The 13,313-nt window shown below is 40.7% G+C and overlaps 1 protein-coding gene across 1 annotated transcript in view; it reads right to left on the bottom strand.

Moving 5' to 3' along the window:
* THSD7B (thrombospondin type 1 domain containing 7B) overlaps positions 1-13,313 on the bottom strand; it is a 909,295-nt gene that overhangs the window by 512,458 nt on the left and 383,524 nt on the right. Inside the window, exon 6 of the mRNA XM_007964862.3 lies at positions 7,416-7,571. Coding sequence (XP_007963053.3) covers positions 7,416-7,571 — 156 coding nt within the window. The remainder of the gene's footprint in view (positions 1-7,415; positions 7,572-13,313) is intronic.

The raw sequence follows: 13,313 nt of genomic DNA, 5'->3' as shown, positions 1-13,313 counted from the left end.
CATTGAGGGGCATGTTCAGTTTTCCTCCATAAATCAAGTTGCATCCATCTTGCCATAAATCTATAGATTACATCTCCTCAGTCAATAAATTCCCTCAGTCTTTCATTTGTGCTGCCCTTGTCCCGACTCTAACTAGGATCAAATCACAGCACAAGCTCAGCATAAAACAAAAACCTTGGATTCTCTTGGTAGCACTTAACTTTAATCACACATTGCTGTTCATGCCTGCAATAGTCATCAGGCTTCTCCCAGGTGCTTCTGTTCTGAAAGATATACAATTGCCAAGTCCACAGTGGCTGGGGCCAGCCCAGCAGTCATCTTCATTTACTGAGTTTCATATTAATTAGACGATATTATTCCATAAATATTAATTGACATTTGCACATCACTTTCCTGTACTATGGGAAGCCACAGGAGGAACTGGAGATGTGTTTTCTTCTCAAAGCGTAAAACTCAACAAGGGAAAAAAGCACATGCATAAACTAATATTCACCCTTTACCAAGACTAGGACAGTAACTTTATTTTATTACTCTAAATGAATAAAGCCTCAAAACTCTGTTATGTTACTATTCCCATTTTGCATGTGTGAAAACTAAGATGCCACTTTATTACTTCTCCAAAGGTGCATTATTACTGATTAAATGGATGGGTGTGAAAATCAGTAGAAGTCTTTCAGAGTCATTGCCTCCTCACAAGAAAGGATTAAAGTCAGCTCCTGTGGATATAGTGTTTTCGCTACACTTTATAAAGTGAACCTGAAAGGCACTATGGTTTATTTGAAGGTACTAAAGATGAGTAGATTGGACGGTGGAATTTTAGATACTGGGTAGCAGGGGAGAGTCATAATTATCACTTCCTGACTACAGATTCAATTCACCTTTAGTGAAACTAGTATCTGCAGGGTTTATTTTTTTCTGTGACCTCAAGAATTATGATTTAGTATATAATTCTACAAGAGACAATTAGAAAAGAACTGATACTGGGTTGGGGAAAGAAAAGGGAAGATGAGCAGATGGCAGAAAAGGGGTCAGTGTTTTTTAATTGAAGCCATGGAAGAATTAAAGGAAGCTCAGGAGGGTATATCCAGGTCTGAGGGCTGTATTTCTGCGTGAGTTAGTAGACCAGAAGTGTACACATGAGCTATCTGCGGGCAATGCTATGTCTCAACACTGACTCCACTGGGACAGGTGTGAAGAAAGTCCAGCAGGTTTCAGCCTGGCCAATATGGTGAAACCCCATCTCTACTAAAAATACAAAAAAAAAAAGCTAGGCAGGGCGGTACATGCCTGTAGTCCCAGCTACTTGGGAGGCTGAGGCAGAATTGCTTGATATCAGGAGGTGGAGGTTGCAGCCGAGATCGCGCCACTGCACTCCAGTCTGGGTGACAGAGTGAGACTCTGTCTCAGAAAATAAATAAGTAAATAATAAAATAAAATAAAAATAATAAAAAAGAAAGTCCAGCAGATTAAACAAACAGGACAAAAGCTTATTCTGTCTTAAGTACTCCATTTGCTCTTCCTCTCTGGTAGCCCTGAACTTTGGGTAACAACTCTGAGTGAAAGAATCTGAGCAGATTGAAGCTTCGATCCTAACCCTTTAGAAATCAACCACTCTCCTGCAGGGGTAGTATTTTATAGCATCATTATTAGTCTACAGCCTGGTGTAAATACAGAAACTAAGAAGACATCTTGATAGGGTGATGTCAGCATGAGAACTCCCAAAGCTTAGAATGAGAAGTTAACAGAACCCCCCGACCTACCCCAAACACATAGACACAGAAAAAAACAAAACCAAACAACAAAAAAAAAAACTGTCTCTTAGCATATACTATCTATGAGAAAGCAAAATGATTTCATAGACTTCGCATTCAATAGAAAGCCTATCTAGCAGGCAAAGATGGAAAATGGAAATGTCCCCCATTTTTGTTATGTAAGATCTAAAACATGTCAGCATTTTCCAACTTTAGCATGTTATCGAATTTGTTTAAGAGCATAAAAGACTGTCTTCAAAAAATAGTCATGGCTTCTCAGTTTCAAAATATCTTGTCCTTCGGGAATTTTTAAGGACTTGGATGCTCTCATTGAGGGAAGGAATCCCTGAAGTCCTTTCACGTAAGCAGCTGGCTGTTGTGACACCCTATAGGGAGCCTCCAGCAAATTCTTCTTTAGAACAACTTCAGTGGGCGATTCTGCCTTTCTAGTATATGTCTGAAAGGGACAAGGATGTCATATAAATGTGTGTCTATATGTCAAGAAAAAATTTTAAAAATACTTCATATCTATATGTAGAGTTTGTCTATAAGTGTTTATTTTTTCAGGCTAATTCTCTTCTCTGTATCTCCAATTATAACACTCTGGGAGTGTATCAAAGAGAAAGCAATAAATGATAAAACCTGACCTAATTTAAATTCCTCTGAAAGGCATCCTAGCTTCACTTGACAAGCACCAACCTGCCGATCAAGGTTCCCTTGTCTGCCTGTCATGACACCATGGAAGGGTGTGAAGGCTGTGAACATCGGCTGATTTTCTAATGTACTCTGAATAGCTGACAGCCACAAGTCTTCGATTCCTAATGGAAGGATTTCTGATTAAGAATAAAAGTCATGTAAAGATAATTTCTATAGTAACTAATTTCTTCTATTTGATAATAAAACAGTTCCTACTTTCCCATTTCTTTCTTCTTTTTTTCTTAATGTGAATGAAGGAAATGTACCAGAGCAATAACACAATGACTGGGAAAGCCTAGAGAGGAGAAAAATGGTATTCTCTCCTACTTTCCACATTCTTTTTTTTTTTTTTTTTTTTTTTTGGCTGTCGTTTGCTTGCTTTTCTCTTAATTAGTCCATCTTTCTGGGTGTGTGTGTGTATTTTTTAAGAGTATGAAATATCTAGGAAGGTATAAATGTCCTAGATTTCTGCTAGTGGAATCATCGCATTTTACAGTAGGGAATTCAAATGTGAAGCTAAACACTACCGCTTATATCCCAGAGTTTTGCAATGTTTAATGCATTAGCCCGTGTACCCCAGCTTCTGTAGAATTCTAAAGTATCTTTAGTTTGTACCGGTCAGTGATCCTGGCAGAACTCACAGTAGAATCATGGGACAGAAACCAAGACTGAGGGGGATCTCAGACCTAATACATACAAGTCAGTAGAAATAACAAGACTACTTGCTGTCATCATAACAAGCTTGGATACCTTGAAGGAACAGAATCATTTCCCTAGAGGGAAAACTCAATTCTTTATTCTTCCCAAGAGGGAATATAGGCAGGTGGTCCTGGCAGGTTTCAGCAAGACCTTACAAACCAAAATTCTCTCTGCTCTAGGGAAGCATTTATAAAATAGCAAACTCCTAGACCTGAATAACAATCATCAGGGCTTATCGTCCCTCCCGTCAGTGACTACAGCTCAGGGACAGCCATTCAGCCACAGTATGGATTCTATTAACAAATGGCTAATTCTCACCAATCCCAACATGTCCCTAAACTCTGCAGGAGGCTGTGGGGACAGTACCACCTTCAGGTGAGAGGTTCTACTGCCTCCATCCTCTCCTTCAGCCCTTTGCAAAGGCTGAGTCTCCCTTTGAAAAAAAAAATATTGATTGGGGCAAAACACTCCCCACCTCTAGTTATCTGGTGCTCTTAAGCTACTCTCAGCACAACCTCCCTCCCTCCCACAACTGCAGTCTCTTTTCCCACTTCTTCCAATGATGACGTACTGACACTAGATACATCCCACGCCCCACACCTCGTCTCCTGCATCCACTCAATGATTTGCTCTCAGGAGTAATGGCTCAGACTGACTAACGTGGTGCATGATGGGCAGATGGCTTCTCTTTTCAGAACTGAGCTTGTACTTTGATCCAAATTTCTTTAGGTCTATGGAGAAAAACAACTAAGGAATCTTAGGGTTTGGAGGGACATTGGACTCGAGAGACAGGAAACCAGATCTTTAGAGCCGGCATGGCCATCATTAAATCACCGCAGGACTTTAGACAAATTACCTTACTTCTTGACACTTAGGTGTAGTCATTTTGTGCAGTGCTGTATCCTCGTTGAGCCTAAATGCTGATCCAAAGTTGGGCAATGTATTAGTTTCTAGAGCTGCCATAACCAAGTACTGGAAATTGGGCAACTTAAATCAACAGAAATGTATCATCTCACAGTCCTGCAGGCTGGAAGCCTGAAATCAAGGTGTCAGCAGGGCCATGCTTCACATGCTCCCTCTAGAGGCTTTACAGAAGAATCCGTGCCATGCCTATCTCCTAGCTTCTGGGGGTTGTGGCTCTCCGTGGTGCTCCTTGGCTTGGAACACATTACTCCCAATGTCTGCCTCCATTTTCATGTGGCCTCTCCTTTTGTCTTCTATGTCTCAATGTCCTCACATGGCACTCTCCTCTCTGGGTATGTCACTGTGCCCAAATTTTCCTCTTCTTGCAAGAACACCAGTCACTGGAATAGAGCCTACCTTAATCTAGTATGAGTTAATCTTAACTTCATTACTTCTGAAACAATCCTATTTCCAAATAACATCCTATTCATATGTACCAAGGGTTGGGATTTGAACACGTCTTTTTGGGGGAACATAATTCAACCTATAGCAAGTGGTGTCTTATGAAAGATGGACCAGGGTATATCTGCACAGGTTGGCTTTTACTACAGAGGAATAGGGGCCAATGGGGATAAAAATGTGGCAAAAATGTTATTTTGTGGAATGGGGCCAAGGCAGGGGGTCTGAAGTTCCATGGGCCAGTTCTGAATTATCTGGAAAAATAAAACTGAAAGTTCAAGGAGCCAGTTTTTAACAGGAGTTTTGTGAAAATTTGAGCTCAAGTGACAAAAAAAAAAAAAAAAAAAATGCAACACACAATTAGGGCAACCAGCCTGATCAACACGGAGAAACCCCATCTCTGCTAAAAACACAAAAATTAGCCAGACATGGTGGCGCATGCCTGCAATCCCAGCTACTTGGGAGGCTGAGGCAGGAGAACTGCTTGAACCCAGGAGGCAGATGTTGCAGTGAGCCAAGATCGTGCCACTGCACTCCAGCCTGGGCAACAAGCGTGAGAAGGAAAGGAAAGGAAAGGAAAGGAAAAAAAGCGAAAGAAAAGAAAAGAAGAGAAGGAGGGAGGGAGGGAGGGCCATTCTCTGAATTGCCGTAGAGAATCCATGGCCCAGAACGAAGAGGAGAAAGCATTTAGTAAACATCTATTTAATAAACACCTATAAAATCTGGCCCTCAGAACTGCTTCTACCTGCCTGCAGTACCTCACTTTTTTCTGAGGGAGTCACATCTCTCCATTCTCCATCTGTGAAGTTTGAAGGAAACCGTTCCTCTCCTGATCCCAGTAGTGGCCACACGTCCAGGATTTGAACATATAAACCCCACATCCTCGAGTCAGAGTAGTTGGTTCAGGAATGAGGACATGACATAAAACAGCTACAGATATTCAATTCCTGGGACCAATGGAGAAGACATTTATTTCTGCTGTATGTACTACCTTAAATTGAACCTAGTATAGAGAAAAGCAGACACAAGAGATGGAGAGAGAGAGAATTGTAAAGGTAAAGAAAGAATCAGAAAACAAGACGGAGACCCATGGGCCTGTTTATACTCTTGGATGCAGCCCTATCCTCTCTTCTCATTTCAGCTACATGAGCTCAAACAGTCTCTTCTTTTGACTTAAGCTGGTATCAGTTGGGTTTCTGTCACCTATAACCATTAGTCTCCCCAGTAATACAACCAAGAGTCTCCCAGATCTACTTGATCTGATGTGGTTCTACAGCTTTGAAAGCAGATGAAGGCAGCACTTCATGTAGCAAAGTGATGCCACAGCCACAGTGACTGGGGGAGCCTTGGTCCAACCTCACATGATTTTCTGGACAGTGACCTAAACAGGAGCAGCACAGGCTAAACATAAGATGACTGTTCTAAAAATATGTAAATCACCCTGAGGAATCTCATACGACTACATGCAACTGACTATATACATGTCGATCATAAGACTGCAAGCTATAGGTATTAGTATAAAAGGAAATTTATTTGTGTACACAAGCTGCAGAGGCATGGGGGACATTCTGGTTACACATCAAATAAGAGAATTGCCCAAGGCCCTCCCCAGGCTTCATTGAGATCCAGATTTCTACGGTTTGACAAAAGAATGAAAGTTAGCTTCTTCCTGCCTGAAAGCCAATGCACATCTTCCTTGCTACCTTAGAACAAGAGTCAGAATGAAAGGAAAAGCCCAGGAACAGGGGTAAGTGAGTCTGGGCGTGCACATGTGTGTATATGAGCACTCTAGGAATTACTGAAATGTGGGTTTTCATGTGAATGGAGCAGTAAGCAGTGAGCAGGGTTCTAGGAACACAAGCATGCTACCATCAAGTGTTTGGCCACGGATTCTTGCTTTGCATGTAATAACTAGAACCTAATTTCTGAAATATCCTTGGATCTCATTTCTCTTGATAAAGGAAATATTTCTTTTTAGTACTGTCATTTAAGGGAACACAGTATCAAGAGAAACTAAAGGGTCAATGAAAGAGAAAACAAGATACCACTAGGAATGAACTTTTGAAGATGAAGATGTGTATTTTGATTACAAACTGAAGAAAACTAGACCACAGAGGCCTACACAATTACACAGGAATATAAAAGTTGAAGATTTTTCCTCAAGCTCAAGATCAGTATCAGAAACTAAACAATATACATAATGCCCCTTGCAAAAATCTAAAATATAACATCGAATGTTAAATGTGGAAATCTAAAAAGAAATGCATAGATTTGCAAAACAGTTCTTTTCAGATGTGAGTGTGGAAATCATGTCCAATTTCCCCCATATAACCATTACATATACACAAAACATGAAGTGGCCAGGCATGGTGTCTTATGCCTGTAATCCCAGCACTTTGGGAGACTGAAGTGGGCAGATCACGAGGTCAGGAGTTCAAGACCAGCCTGGCAAACATGGTGAAATCCCATCTCTACTAAAAATACAAAAATTAGCAGGGTGTGGTGACAGGCACCTGTAATATCCCAACTATTCAGTAGGCTGAGGCATGAGAATTGTTTGAACCCAGGAGACAGAGGTTGCAGTGAGCCAAGATCATGCCATTGCACTCCAGCCTGGGTGACAGAGCAAGACTTCATCTTGGAAAACAAAACAAAACAAAAGATGAAGTTATACCAAATAGAGTAGTAGTCAACTGTGAGTCTAACTGAAGGTCAATCAAGGTCAGATTTTGTACTCCACAGAAATGTCTCAGTGCCTCCCTAAAACTGAATACCATCAGGCTTGAGCTGGTTATCTAAATTTTGCAAACAAATATTGTCTTAAGCAGGCTTAATCAGTGACTTAGCTACCAGAATAAATGTTTGTACACTGGCAGTAAATGAAGCACACGCAAACAAGGCACTCACCTTTTTTCCCCTGAGGATCATGGCAGTTTTCATGGATGCACAAGCCCCAGGCTGACCAGGAAGATACTATGCAGTCCGTAGAGCAAGGGTTATTGCAGAGCTGAGAGGGCAACGGGGCGGGTCCCACACATAATGTCTTTTCCACAGGTCTAGAGACTGAGGGACAAAAAGATAACGGACCATGTCACATTTTCTGGACATCCTTAGCATTGTTTCTGCCTTTATTTGCATGCCTGCCTTGCAAATAAAACTTTATAGCTAAAAAGAACATATGCAAAGAAAACATCAACACTTCCTAATATGTGTTGTTTAGCTCACATGATTAGTATTTTGGTTGAGAAAAGGCAAAGAAGACAGTGGCAAAGTGCATGCACTTGAAATTCCTGCTTTGCAGGGTATTCCCTGGGAATCAAAGAGAGAACTGGAAATATCATAGATACAAATTACCTAGAGTTATGACTTTTTAAAAAATTAAATGGCTTTGTGAAGTTTCAAGACGAGTCTATCTCAACTATATAAATGACTGGGTCACTGTGAAAAAAATCCAGATCGAAGCCCTCAGGTAGAGTGTTTAGCATAACCAATCTACTGCTGTGACTCCCCTGAGTGGGGGAGCTGGCAAAGACACATAAGAAAAATGATTCTTAGGATAAGAAGAAAATTCAGAATCTGTGACTGCAGAACTGGCCCTTGGAAATCAGTTTCATTTGTGAGGCTACACAGAGGCTCAAGTGTCCCCTTGGAAAATGACTAGTAGCTTCCAACTCTTCCTGGTGTGCACCTGCACCCAGCACCCAGAGTGGGGCTACATGGAGGTCACTTCAGGTTGCAGCAACCATCTCTCCATCAAGTGTTCACTATGTGTCCTCTGTATGCAGATATTTTATTTTTTTTCTTTTATATTTTTGCTCTTTTTAATTTAATTAATTAATTTATTTTTTGAGACAGGGTCTCACCCCGTCACCCAGGCTGGAGTGCAGTGGTACCATCATAGCTCACTGTAGCATCAACTTAATCGATCTTCTCACCTCAGCCTCCTGAGTAGCTGGGACCACTGGTGCATGCCACCACGCTCGGCTAATTTTTTCTATTGCTTTTTGTGGAGAGAAGGTCTCCCAATGTTCCCTAGGCTGTTCTGAAACTCCTGGGCTCAAGCAATCTGCCTCCGTCAGCCTCCCAAAGTGCTGAGATTGATTACACACGTGAGCCACCATGCCTGGCCAGGAGACTCTTTCTAGGCACCATGAGAATACACAGAAGAAGGAGAAAACAAGATCCTAACCCTTGTGAAGATTGTAATTTTATAGGAGCTAGGATAGTAATACTTGGAGATGACACTCTAAAGGAACAGACAGATGCATTAAGTAATTATTCTTGCATAGAAAGACCCTAAACTAGGAAGGCTTTGAAGCAATCTAGAGTTTCTTTTAGCAAATGGTTAAAGTTCCAAAAATGTTACTTTACACTAGTTTGTACTATTGTCTAAATATTTCTGATATGTCATTTCCATTCAGTTGAGAAGACCAGAAATACCTCCAAGGTAGACACTGAGGTGAGAGGAGTGAGTTGTAAATCACACCATCTATTTTCTGTCTTACCCTTAACACATGTGTAAGAGTCAAATCTGGTCAGAGTGAAAATAAGTTGCAGCACTGACCAGCAGAACTTCGAACACCAAAATAGCAGCAAAATAAAAAAATACTGTCATGACATAGTTGCAACCCATGGGGAAAAAGTATTTCTAATGAACAATGAGGCAGCCTGAGCTGCTTATGAGGGTAAAAGGAAAAGAGAAGCTGTGAAAGAAAATAATAATAATGTTTTATTTGCAATTAATTATTTTCCAGTTTACCAAAAGGATTTGATATGACTTAAAACAAAGGGCAAGTGCAAAGCAAGATTGCCAATGTAAATGTTACAGTTTGCAAACCATGTGGAGGGGACAGAGAAAGGAAGAGAGAACAGGTATTAGGGGAATGTAAAGAGATTGCCCAGGGAGACTGAGGAGAGGTGGCAATCAAACAAAGGTTGTGCTTAAAATGGGAACAATAGGATGAGAAGATGGAGTGACCGGAACCGGGGATGCACAGATGAGACTGATGAACCATGGCTAAAGGGGAACCCAAGAGATGGGGAAGGGGTTTGTGATTCCACCCCAGGGTTGAGGAAATCAAGACCCACACAAGACAGTCATTCATTGAGTAAATCATGCATTCATTTCAAAACACTGAGCATCCATCTGAATCAGGCACTCTTGAGTGGTATCTGGTTACAAGGAGCTCTCAGTCTAAAAGGGTAAATCAAGCAGTATATTAACAGAGTTGATGAAAGAGATGTACCAGAGAATTCTATAAGTAGAAAGCTGCATAGCTGGATGGCTTAAGGCAGACGTGTATTTAAATCTGGTCTCATACAAGTTAGCATGTGTTCTCATAAACTCAAACTTTAGTTCCTAAAACAAAACCTTAGTAATGATGGAAAAGAAAGTGGGCCGTGTAAGCTGATGTTTAATAAGCATTTATAATGCATGCCAGGCACTAGTTATAACCTGCTTATCAACATTAATTCATTTAGTCTGCATAACTTCCCTTTGAGATATATGTTATTATCTCTAGTTTTAAAATAAGGAAACTGAGGCACAGAAATGTTCACTTATTCACATTCCCAGCTAGTGAGCAGTGGACCTGGGATTGGGATCCAGGCATCTGGGTCTGAGTTTATCTTCTTAATCACAGCTCCATATGACCTTGGCATTTGTCATTCAACCTATAGTAAGCACCTGCCATGTATAGGACACTTCTTGAGTGGCCTTGGACTGATGCAGTTTTCCCTCTTTGTTGTGTGTAGCTTCCAAATATAACTGTAGAATGAGCTGAAAACGCAACATCCAGAGATAAGGGGGAAGCTAGCCAAAACAGCCCCGGCTATGCTCCAGTCCCCCCTAAGAACAAGATGTCCTTCAACATTTTTAGCCCAGCATGTCAGGCTTCCCCCAAGATAAAACTCAAGATGGGCCACTTTTCAGGGTCCCTCATCTGCAGTACAAGTGGGGTATGCACAGTGGAGACCCATCCACCCTGGGCAGCTTTCTGTACCGTGGGGCACCAGCTCACAATGAATCGTAGGCATCTGTTGTCCCTTGCTGTCCATCTGTGAGTAATAAATCTGCTTCATATAACTTGTTGCATATGAGTGTATTCTCTTCTACTGGACTCAGACAAGTTGGTAACCAGTGCACAGTGGACCTACATCACACCATTTGTTAACACTGTGTTAGGTGCTGAAGCCACAATGGTGAGTAAAACATACCAGGTTTCTGTCTTCATGGAGTCCATATTACAGCAAGAACTGATAGTGATTGTATATGGGTCCATGAATCCTAGTAAGACTGGAAAGCTGTATTACTGCCCTCTTTTCCTTGCCATGGCTGTCTCTCTCATTATTAAGAAGATACTCGAAGCCCCTCAGCCCCAAGATCCAGCTGACAGCTGCTGCCACAACCTCTATACTTGATGTAGGGCCCTGCAGTTGAAAGTACTCAATCAACCAGAGCAACTCTCAGGCACACAGTAGGCAAGCACTACAGTGTATCTGAAGTTCCCAGCATGTCTGTGCAGGAAGGGCTTATGGTCGGCAGTGCAGCTGAAAAAAGCCTGGGAAATACGTTCTGAAGCTGCGTTTGTCAAGGACACGGTGTCTACACAGATATTATGCTTATGTGGCTTATTTTTGGAGGCCTGTTGAGGATTATGGGGGTTGTGAGGTTAAGTCCCCAGAGTCCCCTTTGATAAATACTTAACTGTCAATTAGTTGACTATTGAACATTAGAGCTAATGGTACTCTCAGATTTGAAATTAGAGAAGGACATGGTTTGCTGGAAAAGAACAGCAAGGGATTCCTCTGGGGACTACTAAGTGACATATTGGAGGACCAGGGGTAGGAGAGAGACCATTTGTCAAAGTAGTCACGTCTCTTCAGCACCTGCTGTTTTGATGGACAGTGAATCTTAATCTATATCAATAAATTATTCCAGTGTCTGGTGACAAGTCTAAGATGCTTCATTTAGACACTGAATCAATGTGCTTGGGTCAGCCTGTCTCTATCACAGACCCACTGTGTCCACCCCAGGCTAAATTTGTTCTAGAAATAAATCATGAGTAAGTCACAAAGAACTCACCAGCTTCAGACCACTTAGCAAGTCACATCTTCCAGAGAAGAGTAAACAGGATATTTCTATGCTCCAACAGTCAATAGGACTTTTGGAGCTAGAGGGAGCTTTAGAGCTGATTTAATTCAATTCATCAATTTTACTGAAAACTAAGCTCCGAAGACTTGGTGGTTTCTCCAAGTTCATTCGGCAAGCACAGAGCAAAGCAAGAGCTAAGCCTCTACCCAAGTGGCCAGCTCATCTCTGTTTATCCTTCTTGGTTTTCCTTCCATAGAATGAAAAACTCAGACAGTGCAGATGTGGTCATTTCTACCAAGGATATTTTGTTTATGAATCACAGGGACCAGAACTGGAGGCAACAAGTGACACAACAGATTCAAGACTCTTTAAATAAATTTAACACTTTAAACCCTTTATACCATTAAATAAAATCCAAATCCTTTCCCCTCCTTCATTGCTACTGCAAAACTCCAGTCTTTTCCCAAATGGTCCCCATCAAGGAGGCAGTGAGAACAAAATTTGCTCCAGTTCAAATGACTATCATACTTTTAAAAAATTTGTGGCTGTTCATGTTGAAATGAATTTATCTCAGGAAGTGGGTGGGGTGAAGGCATTTCCTGGGTCACCTAAAGTTGGGCGATCTATGCAATTTACTCTGAGTCTTTGGTTCTCTTTGGCCAAACTCCATCCATGACATTTGTAGTAAGAACTGCTGCTTTTCTATTCACCTGCACTCCTTTCTCTGAAACTACTACCTGAAACAAATGTATTTCTATTAATTAGCTCTGTCTTCTCTTAATGCAATAAGCCCCTACGAGCAGGTCTGTTCTCTCCCACTTCCTCCAGCTGCCTCTTAGACCATGTTACCTTGGAGCCTTCTGCCATTCCTGTGTTGACCAACTGCCAGACTAGATAAGCAATTATCCAAGGTCTTGTAGGCTATTTAGGCCTGGTAGGCAGCAATGTTAATCTCCATAGAGACTCTTCATGGTCACAAAATGTTAGAGAGTCAAAATAACATGTAACTCAGACAAATCTGGATCACTGCCTAGCAGCATCTTTCTAAATGCTAAGGAAAATATTATAGTATTGTAAGTGATTGCACATATGCAGTAGTCATTAATATTTTGAATATTTTGGTGTCTAACCTGGAATTTTTCATTTGCAATATGAAATTATTAAATTGACCTGCCTCACAAGAAATGTTAAAGTCTGCTACTAATGATTGCAAAGTCACCTTAAATAATGAATTCCTCCATGAACAGAATGTTAATTAACAGAAGGAAAAATATGCTGGGTAGGGGATATGTTTAATGTTAAGAAAAAAAACTGTTCTTAATTCTAGAAATGAACAAAGTTCACGATTTTCGTTAATGACATGGTGAATTCAGATGAGCATACAAATTCATTCAAAATGAATTGTAATTAAGAGGAAAATGCCTGTTGTGATCATTAGTATGTAACTGCCATTGTAAAGATAAATGAGTATCATTCTTTGAAATTAAATCAAACTCTACTCCAAACTAATTTGAATTAACCCAGAAATAAGATGCTAAAGAATCAATGAGTATACATTTTCCCACTCCTATTGATAGCCATTTTGTAAGATTTAAATTTCAGTGCATTTAAACTCCTCAAAAAGAAATTAAAATAGAATTGCATAATAGTATTTAATTAATTATAATTAATAGGCATGTATCCCCCTTTAATTTAAATACAAGAAGTTATAT

This window comes from Chlorocebus sabaeus, chromosome 10, assembly GCF_047675955.1.
Source record: "Chlorocebus sabaeus isolate Y175 chromosome 10, mChlSab1.0.hap1, whole genome shotgun sequence".
Lineage (NCBI taxonomy): Eukaryota > Metazoa > Chordata > Mammalia > Primates > Cercopithecidae > Chlorocebus > Chlorocebus sabaeus.
This window is presented reverse-complemented; position numbering and strand designations above follow the sequence as displayed.